At 43.3% G+C, this 25,954-nt stretch overlaps 1 protein-coding gene across 10 annotated transcripts in view; it reads left to right on the forward strand.

The window, feature by feature from the left end:
• LOC120829809 (seizure protein 6 homolog) overlaps positions 1-25,954 on the forward strand; it is a 91,153-nt gene that overhangs the window by 15,086 nt on the left and 50,113 nt on the right. For 6 of the 10 annotated variants that reach the window (XM_078098843.1, XM_078098846.1, XM_078098861.1 and 3 more), the window contains exon 2: positions 22,743-22,911. In XM_078098843.1, the coding sequence (XP_077954969.1) occupies positions 22,743-22,911 (169 nt within the window). Of the gene's footprint in view, positions 1-19,257; positions 19,444-22,742; positions 22,912-25,954 lie in introns of all 10 variants that reach the window. The other 4 variants (XM_078098823.1, XM_078098835.1, XM_078098827.1 and 1 more) reach the window with 1 other exon arrangement.

The following is a 25,954-nucleotide window of genomic DNA, read 5'->3' on the forward strand; positions in this document are numbered from 1 at the left end:
TAATATGTACATAAGTTTTCACAGCCTTTGCCATGCCACTCAAAATTTAGCTCCGGTGCATCCTGTTTCCACTGATCATCCTTGAGATGTTTCTACAACAACTTGATTGGAGTCCACCTGTGCTAAATTCAGTTGATTGGACATGATTGAGAAAGGCACACACCTGTCTATATAAGGTATCACAGTTGACATTGCATATCAGAGCATAAACCAAGCCATGAAGTCCAAGGAATTATCTGTAGACCTCCGAGACAGAATTGTATCGAGGCACAGATCTGGCGATGGGTACAGAAAGATTTCTGCAGCATTGAAAGTCCCAATGAGCTCAGTGGGCTCCATCATCCGGAAATGGAAGTTTGGAACCACCAGGACTCTTCCTAGAGTTGGCTGCCCAGCCAGACTGAGCGATCGGGGGAGAAGGGAGGTGACCAGGAACCCGATGGTCACTCTGACAGAGCTCCAGCATTGTTCTATGAAGAGAGGAGAACCTTCCAGAAGGACAACTATCTCTGCAGCACTCCACAAATCAGGCCTGTAGGGTGTAGAGTTGCCAGACGGAATCCACTCCTCAGTAAAAAGCACATGACAGCCCGCCTGGAGTTTGCAAAAATGCACCCGAAGGACTCTCAGACCATGAGAAACAAAATTTTCTGGTCTGATGAAACAAAGATTGAACTCTTTGGCCTGAATGCCAAGCGTCATGTCTGGAGGAAACCAGGTACTGCTCATCACCTGGCCATTACCATCCCTACAGTGAAGCATGGTGGTGGCAGTATCATGCTGTGGGGATGTTTTTCAGCGGGAGGAACTGGGAGACTAGTCAGGATTGAGGGAAAGATGAATGCAGCAATGTACAGAGACATCCTCGATGAAAACATGCTCCAAAGCGCTCTGGACCTCAGACTGGGGCGACGGTTCATCATCCAACAGGACAACGACCCGAAGCACACAGCCAAGATAACAAAGGAGTGGCTTCGGGACAACTCTGTGAATGTCCTTGAGTGGCCCAGCCAGAGCCCTGACTTGAACCCGATTGTACATCTCTGGAGAGATCTGAAAATGTCTGTGCACCGACGCTCCCCATCCAAACTGATGGAACTTGAGAGGTTCAGTAAAGAAGAATGGGAGAAACTGCCCAGAAATAGGTGTGCCACGGTTGTGGAATCATACTCAAGAAGACTTGAGGCTGTAATTGCTGCCAAAGGTGCTTCAACATTGAGGAAAGGCTGTGAATAAGCTTGAAAAAATCTGTCTTCTACTTTGTCATTATGGGTTGTTGTGTGTAGAATGTTGAGGAATTTAATCCATTTTGGAATAAGGCTGTAACATAACAATGTGGAAAAAGTGAAGCGCTGTGAATACTTTCCGGATGCACTGTAGGTCTCTAGTTAGTCAACACCTCTGGAGCAAGAGTAGGTTTCTTAAGAAAAGGTTTAATTACAGCTACCTTGAAGGACTGTGGTACATGTCCTGTGAACAAAGACAATTTCAAAATATCTAGTAAAGACGTGCTAACTAAAGGAAGCAGCTTAGACGGAATTGGATCCAAGAGACAAGTAGACTTTGAAATTTAGAAGTCAGTTGATCAAGGTTGATGGAAGAGAAGGCATCCAAGCAGGCATCAGGGCCCACTGCTGCATCCAAGGTTCCTACATCTTAGGACAGGTTGGCACTGGTTGAAGGCAGGAGACCATCAATTTTCTGAGTCAGAATCTTATCATTGAAGAAATTCATGAAGCCGTTGGCTACAGTGCTGAAGAGAAACCTGGAGTTTTTATTTTTCTCTATTAATGATGAATAATAAGATGCTCTTACGTTACGGAGAGCGTTCTTATATGTTTTAAGGCTGTCTTGCCAAACTAGCCTAGATCCTTTTTGGTGGAACGCCCTAATCGTTTAAGTTTCCGCACAGTTTGCTTTAGGTTCTGGGTTTGAGGGTTATACCAAGGAGCAAACTTCCTTCTTGTTGCTATTCTTTTTTCCAGAGGAGCAATCGCGTCCAGCGCCACTCTCAAAGAGCCTGTTGGAGCATCGACAAAATGATCGATCTGGGACACACTGACGTTCTCACAGGAGTCTTAGTCTGATATCTTGAGACAGGACACTGAACTTAGTGCAGAAGGAATGGCTTCTTTAAATGAGGTTACAGTGGTATCCGTGTCGACTGTAGAAAGCCATGGCAAGAGGAGGGTGGATGGAACCTGTGGCAAAGAGAGGTCGCTCCGAGATGTGGGAGCACTTCAATTTGATTTCCTCTAACAAGGTTAGCAATAGGCATGCAAAGTCTGTCATTTGTATTGTGTAATTATGGATGTTTATTTTTATTACATTACATTACATGTCATTTAGCGACGCTTTTATCCAAAGCGACGTACAATAAGTGCATTCAACCATAGGGTACAAACTCAGGAGAACAAGAAATAAGAAAGTGCAATTTCCTCAAATAAGCCAATTTACAATTTGCTATTAGATGAGTGGCGTTACAAGTACAATTTAAGTGCTACAATTTGTTAGTCTTTAGTCGAGGTAGAGTCTGAAGAGGTGTGTCTTTAGTTTGCTGCGGAAGATGTGAAGGCTCTCTGCGGTCCTGGTGTCTTCAGCGAGCTCGTTCCACCATTTCGGCGCAAGGACAGCGAAGAGTCGAGACCTAGTCGAGTGTTTTGTTCTCAGTGAGGGAGGGACGAGTAGTTTTGCAGATGCAGAGCGGAGAGTGCGGGTTGGGATGTAGGGTTTGACCATGCCCTGGATGTAAGCTGGACCCGATCCATTCACAGCATGGTACGTGAGCACCAATGTTTTGAACTGGATGCGGGCGGCCACCGGTAGCTAGTGAAGAGAGCGGAGGAGTGGAGTAGTGTGGGAGAATTTCAGAAGGTTGAAGACCAGTCGAGCTGCTGCATTCTGAATGAGCTGCAGAGGTTGAATGGCGGTGGCAGGGAGACCTGCCAGGAGGGAGTTGCAGTAGTCCGGGCGGGAGATGACAAGAGCCTGAATCAGTACCTGCGCTGCCTTCTGAGTGAGAAGGGGACGTATTCTCCTGATATTGTAGAGCGTGTATCTACAGGATCGCGTTGTCGCGGCAATGTTGGGAGTCAGGGAGAGTTGGCTGTCGAGTGTGACGCCGAGGTTCTTAGCGGTTTTATTGTGGAGACCACCCAATATTTGGCTGAACCAAACATTCCACGGAGGGAAGACCCGCTAAAATATTGGGTCAAACACAAACGTGTACCCACATCTATTTGTATTAGCACGTAATCTTATGAGCATTCCTGCCTCAGTAAGTTTTTTCTAAAGCTGGGGAAACAGTATCTAAGAAACCGACTCAACCCCAATACTGTGGAGAAAAAAGTTTCTCAATAATAATTTCATGCCCCATCCCATGTGTCCACAAGCACCTTAATATCCTGTCATAAGAAACATGTCCAAAAGCACAATCACTGCCCCACTGACCTTTCCTCTGCAAATCACTTTCCACATTCAAACAATCCACATAAGTCCCCATGACTGCCATGAACTGCACATGCAGTAGGAAGCACTTGCTGGTATTTTAAATTATATTGCTTACATAAAATATATATATATATATATATATATATATATATATAATCTTCTATTAATTCTTCTGCTAGTATGATCACAAACATACGTGCACAAAGGTGCAGAAAGACATAGATAAGTGTTTGTTCCACTTCTTTCCAATGTACAGAGAATTGAAATACACAAACAAGGACACAATTCAAACCTGAAAAACAATAGTTGTATTCGTATAGGAATCCATGTGTAACGCATCACAAGAGACAGGAGTGAAACCCAAGCGCAGAGCGCAGCTTTATTGTGGAAGTACAGACAAGGGTTAGGCGTGGTCGAGTCCAGTAGGCGGGCAGAGGGTCGAAAGCCAGGAGAGCGGGGATAAACAGAGGCACGGTCAGGCGTGGTCGTATCCGGAGTACAGGCGGGTGGTCGAAAGCCGGGATTACGTGGAGTTAGGCAGAAGTACCGTTGAGGATCAGGCAGGCAGGAACGAGGTCTGGGACAAACGAGAGGTCAATAACAGGCAAGAACAGGAGATCGGGAAAACGCTCGGAATGTGATGGAACATGCACAAGACTTCGCAAGGAGCTTTGGGGAGTCACAGGCTTAAGTACAGGGCTGGCTCTGATTAGTGACGAGCCCCAGGTGAGTCGGTGGGCTGATCCCAGATGGCACAAACCATTATGGCTCAAAACAGAGGGGTGACTGAGGTCCCGATCTTCGCACCTCAATATTCCGGGGACGGGGAGCGTCTGCCTGTGACACCATGTATGTATTAGATTTATTGGTTCAACTTTTTATAATCAGAGATCCAAATATACTGGTAGGCTATTCGAAACATTTGCACTACAAGTTTTCAACGGCAGAGGTCATCATAGAGTTTGCGATGCATTGAATGAATTAACCTTTTTCCGATACAATTGGCTGGAAAGCTTCACTGGTTCAGAAAGCTTCACTTTGCCATCACTACTGTCCAGGAATCTGTTAAGCTTCCCCAAGACTGCTTTGGCCCCTATGAAATTAGTGCCCGGGTCTGACCACATTTTTCTTGGATGACCCCTGATTGCCGTGAACCTTTGGTAAGCCACGAGGAACCTTTCGGTTGCTAGAGAATGACTCTGTGTGGATGGCAAAAGACCACACCCCCTCACTCATTTCTTCACGTCATCGTTTACTTGGTACGGTTCAAAGAGGTCTACTGTTGTGAATTCACATTTTCTTGCTTTTGCCTTCCTGCAGATGATATCAACACATCAATCCTCCTCCCTTTTATGACCCAAGCTTCTCATCTTGAGCAGGGTTCAGGGCACTCCTTGATTCTCATTGTGAGTCTCCCGAGCTCCCACCCAGGCGTCATACGATAAGATAGGGACCCCAACTAGATCTTTGAATATTTGCACTCAGCCACCACAAATAGCCCAGAGTCTTTGTCTCTGTAGACCACCAATCTGTGCTTGAAAAGGTTATTACATCTTGTGCTGCAAGAAAGATCTCTCCGGGTATCATCTCGATCCTGGGAGGAGACTGCCAGCCACTTTGAACTCTTCAGTGCTTTTCTTTGTCTAATGAACGTCTTTGCTGCTCTCCAGATCCATGCAAATAGTTTTGACCAGTCGGGTTAGACTGCTGAAAGTGGTTAGCGGCCACTTACACTACTCATTTTACTCGGTTTGTGGCAAACCGGGTGATGTGGAGGCAGGATTCCAGGAACAGACACACTATTCAAATAACAAAAATGATCCTTTTAATTGATAACTTGGGGGAAGGGGGCTAGAGTCAAAAGATTCCTCCCGGTCGGGGTCTTTGTTTTACAAGTCGTTAAGGACCTGAGGATAGGCATGAAAGGGCAATAATGCTTCCCGGTTGTCTCCCATGCTGACGGTGTTTTTCCCGGTCTGCCGTTCAGTCACCCTCTATAGCCCTGTCACTTCCTGATTGGGTTGATGAACTGCAGGTGTGCCCAATGCCAGTTGCCAACCGGTTGCAGCCCATGCACCCTCTATCACCTCCCCCAACCTGATCCACCGTCTTGGCTTGGCCCCTCCTCCTGACACAGGTTAGGAACCTTCCTAGGCAAATTTGACAATTCAAATCTAGCCTTAGTGTCAGTATTTGATTAGCTGGAAATAAGAATGTGTTGTTACATCAGCTGCTTTCAGATGCAAGCATTTAATGAACTGAGGTAAAATTGAACGTATCTTGTGAAATTTTCTGCTGTAAAAGTTGAGTTAAAGTGGATGGAAGTTGTATCCTGTATATTTCAAAACTGAACCATGACCCGTAGAGACCTGTCTGTATCTGCACACATACATGCACAACATGCTTACGGATGGGCAGGCGGAGAGGCTATCAGCCTCATTCCAAATTTCTCACTTTTAATAAACCAAATAGATGGAAACTAATGCTGAGCCATCACTCGGCCTCCTCCCAGAAGCTTTCCATTAGGAAGGTGAAATCCCCACTTGGCCTTCAGCTGACATAATAGTTCAATATACTCTCTCAAGGTCACAGTATTTCAATTGGCCTCCAGAGAAACTGTGTGGGAGCTGCAGTCTCACTGCAGGCCAAACACACCCGTGAAACCTGGGCCAGGAGGAAGAAGACACAAGTATGTCGTGTAAATCCATCAGTCAAGGGTTGAACAGTCAATGCCGACTGAACAAGCGTTTGAAGATTGTGAAATGAGCCTATCCTCTAGCATGATATCAACCTGTGAGAATAAGGTACATCCGGGGTAATTTATGAAGCCGACACCGGCATCTGCTGCTAAATTGGACCCATCCGCATTAGTTATCTTTACACGCATATACAGAAAGGTATCGTTCAGATCCAGGTAATCTTCACCGCTGGCCGAAATATGAAACTCCAAAGGGCCCCTGTCTGTAAGGGATGAGACAGGCGGGATCTCGATGAAGGAATATTTCTCTATGGACGTTTGTGTATAAGGAACAGTAAAGAGATCCAGTTCAGACTTGACACACTCTGCCGACTGATTATGGATGAGCGCCATAGTTTCTACCTCTAAAATATGTCTTTAGCCAAAATCCGGGCGCGTTTTATCTGAGAACCTCTTCGGGCTGTGCCAGATTTCTTTTTGACTCCTGTCTTGTTCCTACCATCCCTTTTACTTTTTTTGAACCCTGGCCCCGCACCTCCCCTGCCTGTGGGGGGTCTTTTCAAAGCCCTGCGGGTGTGTATTAGCATGCCGTGACCCTGCTGCTGCTCTGGTTGTTGTTGAGCCCCAGAGAACTGTCCTTTGGCTATATTTGATACAACGTCTCCTAGGATGTTAGTAGCGGCTGTTTTCAAATGTGGTTTAGCCAGGCTGAATCCCAGTTTTAAAAGAGGAAGGGCCATCCTGAGCAGCCCCCGAAATATACCCCCCAAACCATTGCCATATTGTGTCTGAGATCCTATAAATCCCGGTAGTTCTCCGCCGGCTTGGTTCATATAATATGCCATATATCGGCCGTCATCGTGTGTGTAGTGTGCATAATCCATAGATACCCCATCCAGCTGCGTGTTAATGCTGATTCGAGCATTAAACGCTTTAACATTAGACTGTATAGACTAAACCCCAATGTCCATAGTAAAGGCCGATTTAACCCTGTTCTCGGATACTGGAATTCTACCAACCCCACTTCATGTGGTTCGCTCAGAACAATGGCCTTGGCTAATTTTGTCCTGTAGTTCCATATCTGATTTTTAGGATAAACCTGAGCCGACGCGTTACTAGGCAGTGTAACATAAAAAACATTTTTTTGTTTTTATGATTCTGCATGAATTAACACCAGTGACAGAAATATATACAGAACATTAGCATAACCCACCTGTCATTCTTTTAGATGATTGAGGGGTGAATTATTTTCGGTCTACACATGGTAGTAGATATACCAGGTTGCACACCGCTCGATGTATTGTCGTAAACAAGACGTTTTCTAACAGCCCCGTAAGCCTTGCTGATGCTGTCTCTCTGGATAGCTTTGTCAATCTGACTAAACACTTTTTGCAGAGCGGGCCAGTCACACCACTGAACAAAGAACACGAGGGGGAACCATGTATTAAACTCTTCAATGGTAAGAGGGTACGGATGCTCTCTCCATCCTCGGCGGCCTCTTTGAGCTACCACATACTCTCTGTCTTCACAAACATTTAAAAAAATGAAATCGTCAGGGTGTCTGTTGTACTGATCTGCCATGAGATGGTGTATTTTAGGCCCTGCTGTTTATACCACTGAACAGAGTATAGAGATTCTAGAAAACCTGGTTGTTCAAGATCTATGCAGACAATTGATCGAAACTGCTGCCAGTCTTTTACAGACATACACCCATGTCGACCCCCCACAGCAGCCTCATCATCAACTGTTTCACCAACACCCCCTCCTAGCTTGTCTTGGGCCTTGATTCTAGAAATCATAGTGACCGTGCCATCATAGTATTTACCATTATACACATACCCATAAACACCCTCCAGCTCTAGCTCTACAGCAGGCTCTCTAGAAAGACATCCCTAATGCTATTTCCGGCGCTGGGGAGCATCTACATCTGCATAGCATGGTCTATTTTCTGTAGACATACCTATGTCAGTCTCTGGGGCCTGCTCCATGCGATATGCAGCCTGCATTTTGCAAAGAATCCGAGTGCACAGCAATAGTAGCGGAACCAGCAACAGCAGCAACAGAGGATGAGTCCAAAATGAGTGCGTTGGTGGTGGTGGAGGCGAATAACACATCTATATATATGATGAAACCCCTCCTACAGTGCCGTGTTTCCGGTCAAAACTAACGCCCATCACATAAAACATCCCCTGAAATGGCAAATTTCCAATCAAAACCCCTCACGTCATCGTCAAAATGGCGTATTTATGCTTAAACAGTGCACGCCCCCTACAAATCACGCCCCAAAATGACGTATTTCCGTTTCCACTCGTAAAATGACGCATTTCCGGGCATGACCTCAAAATGGCGGCGGTTACGCCCACTTCCTGTACACGCCCTCTTGCACGTGCATGAGATCAAAGGTCACATGCCCCACATGTTATTTAGCTGCGGAATATGTATATTTTTTAGGGAAACACTGTTAAAACATATTCATAATCTTGAAAAATGCTGAAAATAAAAATCAATAATACGTATTCACGACGACGTATTTATTACAATCTCCACACTTTCAAGAGAGGACATTATATAGCATACAAACAGGCAAAGATGGAAATCTATTTATTGGTCACAGATCGTCTTGGTGGACGATTGGGTGTACAGTATCTGACTCTGGTCCATATCTTGTATCGTAGCAACATCCACTAGTTACTTTGAACCGTAATCTACAATGAACCGTAGAGCTCAAAGTTTCTTTTTGACGCTTAAACACCCACTGTGCACACTCTAAAAAATGTCACCGTAAATTAACGGTAACTTACTGGCAGCAAGGATGCCAGGAATTTACCGTTATTTTACGGTATAATACCGTAAATTGTTTTCACACATGTTACCGTAAAATGGATTACAGTAAATTGGTGTAAACTTTACAGTTAATTAACGGTAAAATACTGGCAGCAGATGCCAGTAATTTACTGTTTTTTACGGTACACTGCCGTAAAATACAATATGTTACCTTATAATGGATTACTGTATGTTACCGTAAACTTGAACCAATTTGACTGTGAATTAATTGCAATTTACTGGCAGTCGACGCTAGTAACATACTGTTTTATTTACAGTGCCTTACCGTAATATACGGTATGTTGCCGTATATTGGATTACAGTTCGTTACCATAGGATTACTGTTTTTGTGTTACAAATACCAGAATGTTACCGTTTACTTATAACCGTAAACTTTTGCATTTAATTCCCCACAAATTAAAGAAAGACAACCAAACTCATTGCGGTCATAGTGGTTGGAGTTTATTAGATGCCTTTTTAAGACAATAATGTTAGACATTTGTAACCAAGAACAAAACATAAAATATGCCGCATGTATACAATAATAAAAAAATGAATCATGAAATCATTAACAACAAGGTAAACTAACTGCAACAATACGCTATGGAACACTTTCAATTGACCGCAGCAAACGGCTGGCGTCCTTAATCCAGTGCCTCTGTAAAACAAACCAAAATAAAATATTTAGAAACACTGTCATTGGTAAAATATTAAAATTACAAAGATGAGGAAGACAACAAGATGTAAGGAAAGAGAATGTTAATCATGCTAGGCAAATAACACTTACCAATGTTACTTGGAGAGACAAGGCAATGAGAAACTCCTCCGATGTTGAACTGCACTGACAGGTGTTCTGGATGAACTGAGATTACGCGTCTGACGTCACGTTCAGGAGCAGTCGGTCACGATTAACTCAAATGACTTTTAGGCAATGAACACTTTGAATAATACAAATATTAATAATCTTTACAATCTAGCCTCTGAAAAGATGGCGAAGGCGGCGCATGGGATAGGGAGCGTGTGCTGTGCAGCGCAAGGTCGGCGGTTCGAATCCTGACTCCCTCTGCCAAGTCGAAGTGTCCCTGAGCAAGACATCTAACCCTCAATTACTCCACATAAATTGATGTCAAACCATGGGTGTTTTGGATAAAAGTGACAGCTGCATGTATAGCAATGTCCTGTTTTCAGTGGCTGACATGGGCTTTCATACATTAACCTACAACAGTAGATGGATGTGATTCACTGCACTGTATGTGTATTTCCACCACTTCATAAAGTATATGTAACATGCAGTTGAATTACGGTAGTCTGCTATTATCGTAAATTGACAGCTTTAACTGTTCATGACATTGGCCGTTAATTTACAAGCAAGGGATGGAAATTTAACTGTAAGATACCGTTAGAAATGTACCGTAAATTTACAACAATTTGTTACAGTGCAGTAAAGCATATCTATGACAACCAGCAAGCTATAGAAAAGACAAGTTGGGTGTTTGTGAAACCAAATCAATCTTTTCAAAATTCTTTTGCATGCATTGTGGTACATTTGACCAATTTGTTTGAAAGTTCTACTTTTTTAGACCTGTCTAATACTGCGTTCACACCAAAAGTGAAGCAAACTATTCGCTTGAGTAGATTCCTTGCAAAGTCAATGGACAGGCGCGACTGGTTGCAAAAGACGCAACGCGTGGGGCGCAAAAAAAGCGGCGCTGCCGACTGAGAGGGGGAACCGACGGGGCCTCCTATGGAGACGCCGCCGGTGCCCAAGTTACGCTCCATGGAAGATTTTCCACTGGAGCAGTCTCGTGATGATACTCTACGCTTTGCCTTCGACCAAGTGATGCGAATTGATGGTCAAATGGTGCGCCCCGACGCCGCATTAGCATACCCGCTCTTTTCACTGATTAGGGACAGGCTATACCGAGTGAGCGGCGACACTCAGAGAGGTCACGAAAATACGCAATTGTTGGTACCGAAAAGCCGTCGAGAAATGGTTTTCCAGGCGGCTCACTATAACCCGATGGCGTGCCACATGGGTAGCGACAAAACTCTGGATCGGATTGTGTTACTGGCCAGGCATCTGGGCGGATGTGCGCCGCTGGTGCGCGTCCTGCCCGCAGTGCCAGCTGGTGAACCAGCCGGCCATCCCGAGAGCACCGCTGCGTCCGCTGCCGTTAATGGAGCTGCCGTTCGAACGCTTAGGTATGGAGTTCATCGGGCCATTTCACCGGAGTGCACGGGGGTATCGCTTTGTGTTGGTTCTGGTGGATTACGCAACCCGATATCCCGAGGCAGTGCCGTTGCGCAGCATCTCCGCCAGGAGTGTTGCGCAGGCGCTGTTTCAGGTCATCTCCCGAGTCGGAATCCTGAAAGAGATTCTGACTGACCAGGGCACCTCGTTCATGTCACGCACCCAACGGGAACTGTACGAATTATTGGTGGTTAAGTCCGTTCGGACCAGTGTGTACCATCCCCAGACTGACGGCCTGGTGGAACGGCTGAATAAGAAGCTAAAATCCATGATTCGTAAGTTTATTCACAACGATGAACGTAATTGGGATAAATGGCTTGACCCTCTGTTGTTTGCAGTACGGGAGGTTCCCCAGGCCTCCAAGGGATTTTCTCCCTTCGAGCTGCTGTTTGGCAGGAGACCACAGGGGGTGCTCGACCGGCTTAAGGAACACTGGGAGGAGGGTCAGAGCCCCGGTAAGAACGAGATTCAGTACGTCCTGGACCTGCGAGCTAAACTCCACACACTGGGTGAGTTGTCACGTGAGAATTTGCTCCAGGCCCAGGAGCGTCAACAACGGCTGTACAACAGAGGGGGCCAAGCTGAGACAATTCACACCGGGAGAAAAAGTACTTGTATTACTTCCTTCTTCTAGCTCAAAACTACTCGCCAAGTTGCAAGGGTCCTTTGTGGTCACACGGCGGGTATGGGACGTCGACTACGAGGTGGTGTGATCTGACAGAGGGGGAGCTACACAGATCTACCACCTCAACCTCCTTAAAGCATGGAGGGAGGTGGAGTCCGTGTCCCTGGTGTCTGCAGTAGCGGAGAGAGAGGAGCTCGGGCCAGAGGTCCCAAAGTCCACCGATCCGACCTGAACACAAAAGGAAAATGGTTCAGCGAGAATTGGCCGCCATGCTGGAGATGGGGGTAATAGAGGAGTCCAACAGCACCTGGTGCAGGCCCCATCGCTCTTGTCGCCAAGAAGGACGGCTCGATATGGTTCTGTGTGGATTATCACAGGGTGAATGCGGTGTCACGGTTTGACGCATACCCGATGCCCTGGGTTGACGAACTCCTGGACCGATTGGGCACCGCGCAGTTTTTTACCACACTGGATTTGACCAAGGGCTACTGGCAGATTCCCTTGTCACCAAAGTCCAAGGTTGGCTTTCTCCACTCCGTTTGGATTATACCAATTCACCACGCTTCCCTTTGGGTTGTTCGGTGCCCCGGCCATCTTCCAGCGCCTCATGGACCGGGTGCTGCGGGCGCACGCTGCGTATGCTGCCGCCTACCTGGATGACGTCATCATCCACAGCACCACATGGGCAGAGCATGTGCGGCGGGTGGGCACGGTGCTGGAGTCCCCGAGGCAGGCCAGGCTCACCGCCAACCCAGGGAAATGTGCAGTTGGACGGAGGGAGGTACGGTATCTGGGGTACCACTTGGGCAGCGGGAGGGTGCGCCCGCAGGTGGACAAGACCGCAGCCATCACAGCCTGCCCGCGGCCCAAGACGAAAAAAGAGGTGAGGCGGGGCTACTACCGAAGGTTCATCCGGTGGGCAGTCGACTCCCTGCGGTACTACCTTCTGGGACGCCAGTTCACCCTCTGTTCATGAAGGATGCCAACGCCCGGATCACCCGGTGGTATCTGGCTCTATAGCCTTTTAACTTCGTGCTCGTCCATAGGCCAGGGGCGCAGATGGTCGTGGCGGACTTCCTTTCCCGCCCTCAGGAGGGGGGGTTGGTTCGGCCGGATGGCTCCCAGGCCTAAGTCGGGCGGTGGGGGTATATGGTGGCGGAGTGTGGTTAGCTCAGCTGCAGGGGGAGAGCGGGGGAGTGGTTCAGGGGACAGTGCTGGCAGGTGAGTGAGGAGCACAGGTGGATGTGATTTGGACTGATTGTCTCCCTGTTAAAAACGGTGAGCAGGATCTGGAGGGGGGATGACGGGAGCAGAGCTGAGCCGAGCTGAGCAGATCAGACCATAGCAGAGCCGAGCGAAACAACGCAACGACTGGCCTCAATCTTGCTCTCTCCCCCTCTGACAAAATAAAAAACAATTTGCTGACAACGTGTGTCTGTGCGTCCTTGAAGGAACCCGACGGTGGTAGCTCCAGAACGGCTATAATGATTGTTTTATGTTTTGGTTTTATTGCTGTATCTGTGTTTATGTGCTGGTTTTACTGTAACGCGCCTTACACGAGTAGCTTATCATGTAAAGCACTATATGAATAAAATGTATTATTATTTAGCTAATTATCTACTCCTTAAAAGTGAGCAGTGGGAGTGGGTTAACCCAACGACTAATTTCAAACCCTTATTCACAATGCAAGAATATGTTTTACAACCATATGCACAAATCTCCATAAGCTGTGTCTAATTCTAAATATCTTTCTACAATTAATGTTCAAACAGAACCAACAAGACTGGAAAATATCCTGGCAATAGGTCAAGATAAAATATAAAAACATGCCTTATCAGTTTGCAAATGGTGTAGAATTTACTTACTAGATGCCCGTTCACATATTTTATCTAAACTGATTTAAGCAGTTAAGAAGAAGGCTCATATGTCTGGCACTAGGCGGGTACCAGCACCAGGCTTCACCGCAGCTGAGGAATTGGCCCATGTTTTAAACTAAGGAAGGCCTGTGATGGAAGGGATTAAGGGTGGGACTACTGACTCTGTTCCACCTGCAGAAACTGCCCTCTTCACACATGGTATATTTTCTGTACTGCATCAAACACGATCACCCATTTTTACAGAATATGTGGAAATCCTCGTTGATGTAACACATTCTTCTGTGGCCAGGGAAGGTAATAAAGATGTGTGCCAAAGAATTCAGTGCCAAACACACACTTTTGACAGTACGGCAAGTAGTGCCTTTATTTACAATTTCGGCAAATAAAAACATGCCATTTGCAAAAAAGCGCAGTTCCATACAGACCATCTGTGGAAAGCTGAGAGCATAGCTTTGCGCTGGTCAGATCTGTCTCGAAACATCCTCTCACGTCTGAAACCACGTCTAAATATGAGTGCTTCTTCATCCAAAACGTCGTTCAGAAATGGACATCATGGTGCAGGAAGAAACACAGGTGAATTGGACTTTATATATCGCCCTCATCACATTTACAATTGTTCACTCCTCACTGCGCAGTTTTCACCCACCAATGGACAGCGAGGGGCCGACTACTACCACCCAGTCCACCCACAGTTCAATGTGTTTAACAAGCATGTTAGTGACAAGCATGTGACATGCATGTTAATAAAAATAAATCAGAACACATTCAGAAGACAACAGAACTGTTAAACACGTTTGTTTCAGATGAACTGATTTAACATATGAGCCTCCAGGATTAATCTTACCCTGGCTGTTAGCCTGGCCTAGAACAGGCTAGCTGCAAAGAATAAATCACCATGGTTACTTGGCTGGGTATTCAACCTGCTTTCGTGCAACCAAGTCAAAGCTAAATTCATCCAGGATAACCTGAATATCCCGGCTTAATCCCGTATCCTGTTTCATGCAATAACCCTCAGGAGAGTATCTCGTGTTGTAAAGTTTTATTGTAAACAAAGTGTCCGCTTACATCTCCTACAATCATGAACGACATGAGAGAGCTCTCTTTGATGTGGAGGTGTCCAGTGGGGAGCTGATCCAACCCCCCTCCCCTGAGGAGGAGGGTACAGGTGTCCCCTCTTATGTAATTCAAAGTTCTTTGGGTAGCCTTGATTGACAACTTCTATGTATGTCAACTCTGGCTGTACTCTGACTTGATTAAAACCGTAATATTTTGGGCCTACAATATGTATATTACCAATGCTGAGATGGGTTCATGCGGTCATTACTGGTTTATTCAATACAAAAAAGCTACAAAAATAACAAAAACAAGTGGAAACATCTGCAAAATGACAAGTGAGGGATGTGCCATAACAAAATGTTCATCTGGGTCTGGCTTTGAGATTCCTTCCTGATCTTCTTTCAGGAAAAAATATTTTTAGGTTTGATAACCGATTTTATAGATTTAAAAAAAAAAAAAACAAGATTGTACTCTGGTGTGTTTTCTGTGAAAACATTAGCCCAAACACATATACATCATCTGACATTACAATTGTACAACTGGAAAAGCCATTACTTATTGTTCTGGATTGTGCTGGAGATCCAACGGTTGACCAAAAGCCTTGGGCACTAGCTTGTGACGGGATGAGGAAGGAAAACCGAGCAGGGCTGGAAGACTGCGGAGGGGTAAGAGTACCATAACACAGCAGCCCTTCCTCTGCTAATCCCAAAGCAACACAGAAATGCCAACATACAAAGAGAGCTTTGATCTAAAAAGCCTGCACCAAAGACGTTAAAGATAAACTACTATTTGAATATTTCCCTAATCCTCATAATCCTATATGAGCTGATGAACAGATGGGTCAAATATGGCATCTGTGGAGATATAATACATCTTCCGTTTTTCTATCTAAGCTTTTTGGAGAATGCCTACAAGGAAGAAGCAGCATTTTCCACATTTACCTTGACCTAGCTGCCATTCACAAAAACATGTTTATGTAATTTCAGAGAACTACAGTTATCTTTTTGAGAAAAATAAACTATAACCGCAATTTCCCTCCAACAGTAACCAGTAGTTGCTATATAGGTATTAAAAGATACCAATGTTCAATATAGCAATGTTCGACCCTATCACAAGAATTTCCGATGGATACCTTCCGATCCACTGGCAAATCACTGCTCTCCATTCCAGACTGTGAGTTAACAGCCAAAAAGGGTAAGGAAGCATTTTAAGAATTGCCCAGAACTGTGAGAGTATTTACCTTCACTGTCAGGTAATTTCCCCCACTAATATCATATAATATACTATACTATTTACTATAACTACATAATATACTAATTGCAATTAAGATTTTGTTATTGGGACAACGGCATTCTGTACATATCCAATACGTCACCTCTTGGCAACTGTTGGTGAGTGAGTGGAGAGCATGTTTGTCCTTTAATCAGAAAATTGGCAATGCTATCCTTGGGCAAGAAACGTTTCTGAGATCCCTGTTGTTTCTTGTAAGGAAATCAGGTTTAAATTAATTATGGATATTATAAACAAGCAAACAACAATTAATGGCAAATGTATTAACCTTTTATTTGAATCAAGTGCAATTTTCAATGTAAACATTACACAATAATTACACAATGTTTGGATCAATTCACAGAACCCCGGATTTTCAACCACATTATAGGGTCGCATGTCTTTACAGATAAACTTGGCAATTGTTACTGTGATGTTGAGTTTCGTGCTGGCGAGGCCTGAGGTGTCTGCAGAGCTGGAGTTACCTTCTGCTGCTGCTGCAGCGGTAACGCTGCTAGAGGTCCTGACTGTCGGCGTTGTTTAATTCCATGGCGCCTTAGTAGATGGCTGGAAAGATTCGTTGTGTTTCCGTGTTTTTTTATTTGGCTTCTACATATTCTACAAACAGCGACCGACTTATTTAGAACACCTCTGTGTTTGCAAAAGCCAAAATGTTTCCACACGCTGGATCGATAAGTTGGTTTGTAAATGTCTCGCTCGCAGTCGTCTCCTCCACGCTGTGTTTTGTTGTTGTTCAGAGTTTCGCTCGGCTGCCGCTGCGTACTCATGACGTCACAGACAGGCAGACTGAATTGAGTAACGTGTAAAGTGTCTAAAGTGCTAAAAAACAAACAAACAAACACACATCCATACCGTTTTTGTACTTAAATCCAATGTGCAGTTTCCAAGTATCGATACAATCGATTATGTACCATTTCAATAGATTTGTAATCGATATATGTCGTCCGGAATGCCGATTTGCGGAGCACAGATCGATTCAGTTGGATCGCAGGAATATAAATCGATTAATCAATTCAGTGAATGAATCGTTACACCCCTAGTATTCAAGCATGAAAGCACACCTGTGGGGTCGGACAGTGGTAAGCCTACTACCCTTCTCCCGGCTGACTATCTTGATATTGCCAGATTGGTTGTTCTGGAATAATTTTTACATTTCATTACCTGCAGTTCATATCTGTCTGCTCTGTACAGTTATTTCAAAAACCAAAAGAAAACCTAAATATCCAGGTGGAGGTTAATTGGATAAGTATATCTATCTATACATGGGAATCTAAATTAGGCTACTTTCTTGCCTGAACAAATTCTAAAACGTATTGATTGTTATTGATTATCAATTACCTTTTATTACAACCAAACCATGATGAATAGCCTTAAGGTCTACGAAGACAAGACTGCTACGTCTAGGGAAACCCGAGTGCAACCTATCCGTGACGCTCCTTTTGTCCACCCACTCCCCAATTAAGATGGTTTACAACAATGGTTTATTTTACGGGGTAAGAATAAGCGTGGCGCAAAACAATAAACAAAACAATGTTTATAAAATAATCTTGCCCCCCCAACCCCCCAAATAAAACAAAAGTAGAAGATACTTACTTAACTCCCTAACCATAACAGGGGGAAAAAGGTTTCTCATCCTTACCGTTACCCGAACTGTTCAACTTTGTCTAAAACATCACAATAGAAACAGCACAACCTGGTTGGGAGCTGGGGAGAACAGAGCGACCCTGCCGGCCTTAACCGGCTATGTCTTAAGCCCCACCCTAGTAGCATCACAAGCAGAGCACAAAAAGAGAGAACAGGGACACCCCCCCTGCTCCTTCTATCAATATGACGCTCAGTCATAACAAAGACAAATTGATGTAGCATTCAGCATGCATTTTACTGCTGCACAGAAATTTGTCTCAGTGAAAAGCTCCCTGATAGCACAATGCTTCCATGATGGCTCTTTTATCCATTTTCTAGACTGCAGTCAGCCTATGAGCTTCATAGTTTTTAGTTGGCTGAATATGAATAGCTGCAGCCGACCATGTTAATGACCAGCTTAGGGAGTAACAGGACACAGCTCTAACAGCTGCTGCATGGCTGGACTAGTCTGCAATGATGCTCTAATGAGAAATACTAGACCAAATTCTCTTATCTCCATTTCCTTGAGACATAGATAGCCGGAAAACATCCCTCAGCTGAGTGTTAGGCGGCCAAGGTTGTCATTTATTGGCCTTGTGGCAACCCGAGGGAAGGGAGGCCAGATTCAGGCATAAAACAAGAGGCTCAGAGGCAGTCAGTGTAAAACAAACAGTGTCCTTTTAATAACAAGGTCAAAATAATGATTCCTTGGGCCAACTTCCAACAGAAATAGTTCTCCCACGCTGGGCTAGTGAATCCTGTCTATTCCACAGTGTCAACGGCTCCTTCGTCCTGTTAGGAGAAATGTATTATTAATATTAATGGGGACACTGGGACACCAAATGTCACTGTGGTGGTGTTGCTGTATATTTACCATGGAATATTTGTTCTTTTAAGTTGTTTAAACAGATAATTCTGATCATTTTTTACTGGAAAGTTAGGGCCTTAGGATTCCTATAATACAATATTAGAATCCAAACTTCAGAGTATGATAAAACCTAAAATGGTCTAGACACCATACGCACTAGCTGTGAAATCATTAATAAGGGCATGACCCTGAACTCAATTCTTAATTAATAACAATATTGTTTGTGTTTAATTATCAAATTGTACTTTTACCAATAGGATTTTCAAATATTTAAAAGAGAAAGGGATGATTAAATATTAAAATATCGTAAATAAGTTTGTAGTATTTAGGAAAAAAGATATTCTCATACTTTCTGACCTTTCCAACTGCCGTTATGCTGCCAGTAATGAAACAAGGCTTATTGTGCAGTTGTTTAACAATGAGAGGCTTCCAGCAGTTCAGAGAGAATATGCCCTCCCTCCCCAGAAGGACATTTTTTTAAAAACCCAAACGCAGACAGAATAGGGTTTTTTTTTCTACCGGTAAACTCTTTTTTTAGTAAGAAAAAAGTAAGAAGTAACACACACTTAGTTTAATCTAACCTCCCTTTTTCAACTTCTGAGCACATGCTAAGATTTCTCTCTTTCAGCTTTGTGTCTCATTCTCTTTCTCAGTTTCTGTCTTAAATCCCTTCATTTTATTCCTCTGTCTCTGTAGAATATGTGTTGAGCTGTGTCTTCCCCCAAAAACCTCTCTATGGGGAAGTATCAGTGAGCAGTCTCCACTCTGGAGGGGAGGCTTTCTTTTCCTGCCTAACAGGCTACCAGCTGCAAGGCTCCAGTGTGCGAACCTGCCTCAATGCTAGCACCCCCTACTGGAGTGGCAAGGAATCACACTGCCTAGGTGAGCCCCCATAGCTGATGCTTTTATCCAAAGCAACTTGCATTTTTAACCCATGGTTTTTACATTTTGCCCAGGGAGCAATTAGGGGTTTGGTGTCTTGCTCAGGGACACCTCAATATCGGACATGGGGTAGCCAGGATTCAAACCGCCAACCTTGCGGTTCCTGGCATACCCTCTCTACATGCGCCACCGTTGCCCTAAACCAGGCGGAATCAGAATCACAACTCATGCTTCATTTTCTCAGCCTCAATTATAGTGACTTGTTGTTCATCTGAAATATCTAATATAATTATATCTGGTATAAAGTTTAATCATTTTTAACAGAAACATATTCATAAATTGTGATATATTTACAGTGTCAGTATTACAATTAAAACAAACTAAATTTTATTTGAATTTTATTACTGAATACTGTTAACCTTCCGTGAGTTACAGTACATAAAAAATGTCTTACTAACTTATAAGTTTCAGTTTCAGTTCCCCTGCCAGCCTTTGAACAATCACAGCACCTTACCTTATTTTTTCAGAAAACCTGCACCAAGAGCTATCTGTTGGGCATTTAGGTCCTTGCAATTCCATACACAGTTTGTTCATCTGTATCCATTCCATCTTGTTTGTGTTTGTGTGTGTGTGTGTGTGCGCGCATGTCGGAGCATAAAGTTGTATTGAGGTGTGATTACTGAAGGCTGTGCAGGATGCCACAGGGTTCATTCCTCCTGATCTGCTTCCATTAAGCTTACTCTGCATGAGTAACCTTGACCTGATCAGCTGGGATACAAAACACGCATATACGCGCCTTTCCATAGCTCTAGATGGAGTGTTGATATCTTTCTCACTTTTCTCACACACTCGTATACAGCTCTGTGGTGTCATAAAAAAAATGTTGATGTAGTGTCAGAGTTCTTTCTAACAAATACAGTTTTTATTATTTCGTTGCTACTTGATCAAAGGTCTTTATGTCTTTATTCAAAGGTCTTTATTTAGCAACCATCAGAAACAACATAATGACCTGTCGGTCAGAAACAGCAGAACAGTAGAAATTAGGAGCAGCAGAATGGTTAGTATGACATAGTATGACATCTCAGGCAAATGTGAAAAAGCCATGGGTTTAAAAGTGTAATGTAAGTCGCTTTGGATAAAAGCGTCAGCTAAATGACCTGTAATGTAATGTAATGTAATGTAACATAAGTGGTGTGGAAATGTACATTATAGGAATTCACCATGTGCAATATATGGAGTTTTGGAGATTATATTTATGTATCATTTCCTTTGATAAAAATATTTTAACAAGATTTTACAGTACTTTCTGTTGCTATCATGAAAAAAGAACAGCAGCTATGTCCTTTCTGGGCTGGTTTACTTTGTTTGTCTATACCAGCGGTTCCCGGTGTTCACTGACATCTTCAACATCTCCCTGGAGACATGCCACGTACCAGCCTGCTTCAAGGCCTCCACCATCATCCCTGTTCCCAAGAAGCCCAGGATCACAGGACTCAATGACTACAGGCCGGTCGCCCTGACCTCTGTAGTCATGAAGTCTTTTGAACGGCTAGTCCTGACCCACCTGAAGTCCCTCACCGACCCCGACACTATTGTGGATTCCTTCCGTTTCCTGGGCTCCATCATCACCCAGGACCTCAAGTGGGAGCTGAACATCAGCTCCATCACCAAGAAGGCTCAGCAGAGGTTGTTCTTCCTGAGGCAGCTGAAGAAATTCAACCCGCCAAAGACGATGATGGTCCACTTTTACACAGCCATCATCGAGTCCATCCTCTGCTCCTCCATCACCGTCTGGTACGCTGCAGCCACAGCCAAGGACAAGGGCAGGCTGCAGCGTGTCATCCGCTCTGCAGAGAGGGTGATCGGCTGCAATCTGCCGTCCCTGCAGGACTTGTTCGCTTCCAGGTCTCTGAAGCAAGCTAAAAAGATTGTGGCCGACCCCACCCCCCCCGGACAAAAACTGTTTGTGCCCCTTCCATCTGGCAGGAGGCTGAGGTCCGACTATAACATTCGGTCACTCTGCTTCATACTGCACATGTCACTTTAACTGTAATTTTTTACTCGTTACTTTGTTGTCACTCGTCACTTTGTCACTTGTTCGATAGTGCACTTTGTTTTTTAATATTTTTAATTTTTAACTTTATTATCTTATTTTATACTAACCCATAGCCTTATTCTACTAACCCATTGCATTAGCATTTTATTTTATTTTATTACTTGTGCACTGCTGTCTTGTCTATTGTTACACTGTCTACTGCCACGCACCAACCGCCAAGACAAATTCCTTGTATGTTTGACATATTTTGGCAATAATTGATTCCTGATTCCAAACCCCGCCCAATTAAAAAAAAAATGTAAAAAGGAAAGAAACAGCCTATTTATAGCTGCAATAAAATTGGACCAATAAAAGAACCGTTTGCTCATGCGTGGTATTGTTATCTAATATATAGATGGCTGGTGAATCGACAAAAAACGAACAAAAGGGAAACTGCAACATTGTATCATATTAATCCCAAATCGAAACAAACAAACTGCAGGTGGGAAAATGCCCTGAAACACTGCAACAACGTTTCAATAAACGTCCCTTTTAAACAGCAATAAGGATGGCGAGGGCACATTCACAGGCTCAGAGGCAGATTGCATTAAAATGGGAAGTTACAAATCACAACTGATTGCCAGAGGTAGGGGAATTTTAAATGATTTAATTCTAAACCGTAAACCACGTAAAGAACACATTTTGGCACACGTATAGTCTCAAACAGATCTGAATAAAAAAGGGAGTCCATTTGAGGATTTCACTTGCAGCGCAGGGGGCTCAGGCGGCAGCGAGATGAGGGAGGGGAGAGAAGGACGTTAGCGATTGTTGCTGAATGAATGAATGAAGTTAGCTGTGGGCTGATGTTAGCTGCACCAACAAGGCATCGTTGTCTAGTGTGCACGTAAAAAGAGGAGCTCAATTGCATTTATTTATTAAATATGTATGGGTTTGATGTTAAAAATGTAGTGGGGTTTTTAGAATTCATGTTGCTATTTTGTGTAAAAACCCACCTTGTTAAATATATATATTTACGATTAAATATCACCACAATTACATTTTTCCTCTCGCGCACTACCTAGAGGCCGCTTGCGCGCCCTCAGGGGTGCCCGCACCACACTTCCCTGTCTATACTGACACCGGAGTTTAATTTGGGTCTATATGGGCTCCTGATGCGCTCATCATCAGCTTATGAATTTGAAGTTTACATTCAACGTATTCAATTTTGTATTTTATCTTCCCACTATGTCCTTCTTCCCCCCAGCTGCTTGTGGTGGTTTGATCAGCAACATCACAGTTGGCCGGATCGTCTCTCCTGGTTTTCCCAGCAACTACAGCAACAATCTTACCTGCCATTGGCTGCTGGAGGCCCCTGAGGGCCAGAGAATCCATATCCACTTTGAGAAGGTGGCGCTGGCTGAAGATGATGATCGGTAAGTAAAAACTTCAGCTTTTTGACAATAATGGTTGTAGATTGTAAATCGTAAAACTATATATTTTCTTTGAACTAATGTCATCTGGAGTAGTCACTCAAACCTGTAAATGAGAATTATTGTTTTCAGTTTTCACTGATTTTCATTTAAAAAAACACTCAAATACTTTATAAAGTAATATAAAAAATAAATAATAAAGTGGAGAAAATTTAACAAAACAAAATAAAACTGCCGTAGTAGTTGAAAAATAGGTGCTAGTCTTTCATTTTTCCTTAACAGAGATTTTTATGACTCCCCCACTGCCCTGTTTGGCTCGTTCTTAAACTACCTCGAGTCATTTCAAAATCGATTTATGTAACCATATTTGTAACTCAAAGATGATTGATAAATCCACAAATTAGCATAATATAATGATGGTACACAAACCTACGCGCTAAGCTACTATTCGTTTTACTAACAGAATTTAACATAAAAATCAGTTTAGGGTGGCACCTCATTTTATAAAAACTAGAACTCAAGAAAATCTTAATCTCAGGGTTTTTTTTCAATTCATACAGACCTATTATTACATATACTCACAAATTAAATTACATTACATTACATGTCATTTAGCTGACGTTTTTATTCAAACTTACAATAAGAGCATTCAACCATAGGGATACAAACTCAGAATAACCAGAAAGAAGAAAGTGCAATTTCCTCAAATAAGCCAATTTACAATTTGCTGTAGATGAGTAGCTTTACAAGTACAATTTAAGTGCTACAATTTGTCTTTTAGCCGAGGTAGAGTCTGAAAAGGTGTGGCTTTAGTTTCCGGCAGAAGATGTGAAGGCTCTCTGCGGTCCTGGTGTGTTCAGAGAGCTCATTCCACCATTTCGGAGCAAGGACAGCAAAGAGTCGTGATCTAATTGAGTGTTGTGCTCTCAGTGAGGGAGGGACGAGCAGTTTTACAGATGCAGAGCGGAGAGTGCTCTGGATGAGCTGCAGAGGTCGAATGGCGGTGGCAGGGAGACCTGCCAGAAGGGCGTTGCAGTAGTCCGGGCGGGAGATGACCAGAGCCTGAATCAGTACCTGCGCCGCCTTCTGAGTGAGAAGGGGACGTATTCTCCTGATGTTGTAGAGCGTGTATCTACAGGATCATGTTGTCGCAGTGATGTTGGGAGTCAGGGAAAGTTGGCTGTCGAGTGTGACGCCGAGGTTCCTTGCGGTCAAATGATCTCTATAAATGTAGTTCTCTATATATATAGAAATATTTTTATTATTTTATTTTGTGACATAAATGAATGTGACCTAGTATCATCAATCTAATTTCCATCTGGAACTGGCGCCTCTGATAAAGGATGGGAGCTTAGCTGCATGCAGTGGGGGATGTTCCTTTGTGGGCATTTCTGCATCTTGAAAGTTTTTAAAGTGAAGTTGTAAAACTGATTTTAGTTTGTCAGCTTTCTGTGGTATCTTGGAAACTTGGTTGTCTTATTTGTGCAACGTTCAGAGTTCAAGAGCAGAGTAGAAAACCATAGCAGTGTCTCATTTTTTTCTTATTTGACTCTTATATGACTGGTTGAGGTTTTATGGTGTGAACGGCAAAAACACTCCCATCTTGATTATTTAATTCAACCTCACTTTACAGAATTAATAGTTACTAACAGAGTAATTAAAAATTCCAATGTATAGGACAGGGCTGGAGCCTACTAGTATTTTAAAAAAAGTTGGCTATTATGAAACTAATAGCACACAACTTTGACAAACTCAGCTGTTTATATATATATAATGAATAATTTACCACTTTTAATGACTTAAGACTTATTTTTTACAGACTGATTTTTATGTAACCATGTTACTTTACTGCATTAATTTAATTTGTTGATTTTACTAGATTATTTTACTAACTTATTTAATATAATCAAATTATATATTATTTTTATTGTTTTGATTAGGTTTTCTTCCATCTTACTCTACGTTTTAACTTGTCATTTAACTTATTTTGTTTTCGGCCTCACTTTTGAACTTTCTGTTGTTGCTGTTATTGCCTAGTTATTGCTGCTTTGTCTGTTAACCTTTTTTACCTCACGGACCGTTTTCATGTCAGACAATATTTTGCGGACCGGTCAAGAAGGTCCGGCGGAATAACTGGAGGGGTAGTAGTCGTGTTCGCTGGTGGGCGAAACTGCCGTGCACGAGCACGGTAAGAGGACAATTGTAAACATATGGATGGGAATAGGGAATATGTCAGAGGGACGAGCGCACATAATTAGTAGAAAAGCCGGTCAATTTTCAAAATAAAACATTTTTCAGAAAAAAAAAAAATCTATATATATATATATAAATATATATTATTATGGTGCGGCCCGGTACCAAACGGCCCACAGACCGGTAGCGGTCCGCGGCCCGGTGGTTGGGGACCACTGTGTTAAAGGGTCGACAGTGGCGCATGGAGTAGAGAGGGTGCACCTAACCTAACCGCCGGGAACCGCAAGGTTGACTGTTCGAGACCTGGCTGCTCCATGTCCCCTGTTGAAATGTCCCTGAGCAAGACACCTAACCCCTAATTGCTCCCTGGGCAAAAATGTATAAAGCCATGGGTTAAAAATGCAATGTAAGTCGCTTTGGATAAAAGTGTCAGCTAAATGACCTGTAATGTAATGTAAAGAACTTAAACTCTATTTTTAAAGCTGCTATAGGCAAATAGGTAGTAGGTATAGGTACAGTTGTATTCATGCATTTCAGGCAGACATTTGGTTGATTATTTCATTTTAAATATGAAAATTTAATAGCTACAGTACATACTGTTGTATTTTCATATAAAATGTTCACTCAGCCAAACTGGCAACAAGACTGTTTAAAACGTATAACAGATACACCAAGAGCAGGATAATATCCTTTTATTTTATTATTTATTAGCCTGACTCCTTAATCGGTTGTGATTAATTATGGTGAATGGATTCATCATAGGAAGGGTTCATATTTCACATTTTCTATAGTTTGGGTTTTGAGTATTACTATCTTAAATAATGACATTGTATTCACAGGTCAATGCTGTCAT

This window comes from Gasterosteus aculeatus, chromosome 1 (assembly GCF_964276395.1).
Source record: "Gasterosteus aculeatus chromosome 1, fGasAcu3.hap1.1, whole genome shotgun sequence".
NCBI lineage: Eukaryota > Metazoa > Chordata > Actinopteri > Perciformes > Gasterosteidae > Gasterosteus > Gasterosteus aculeatus.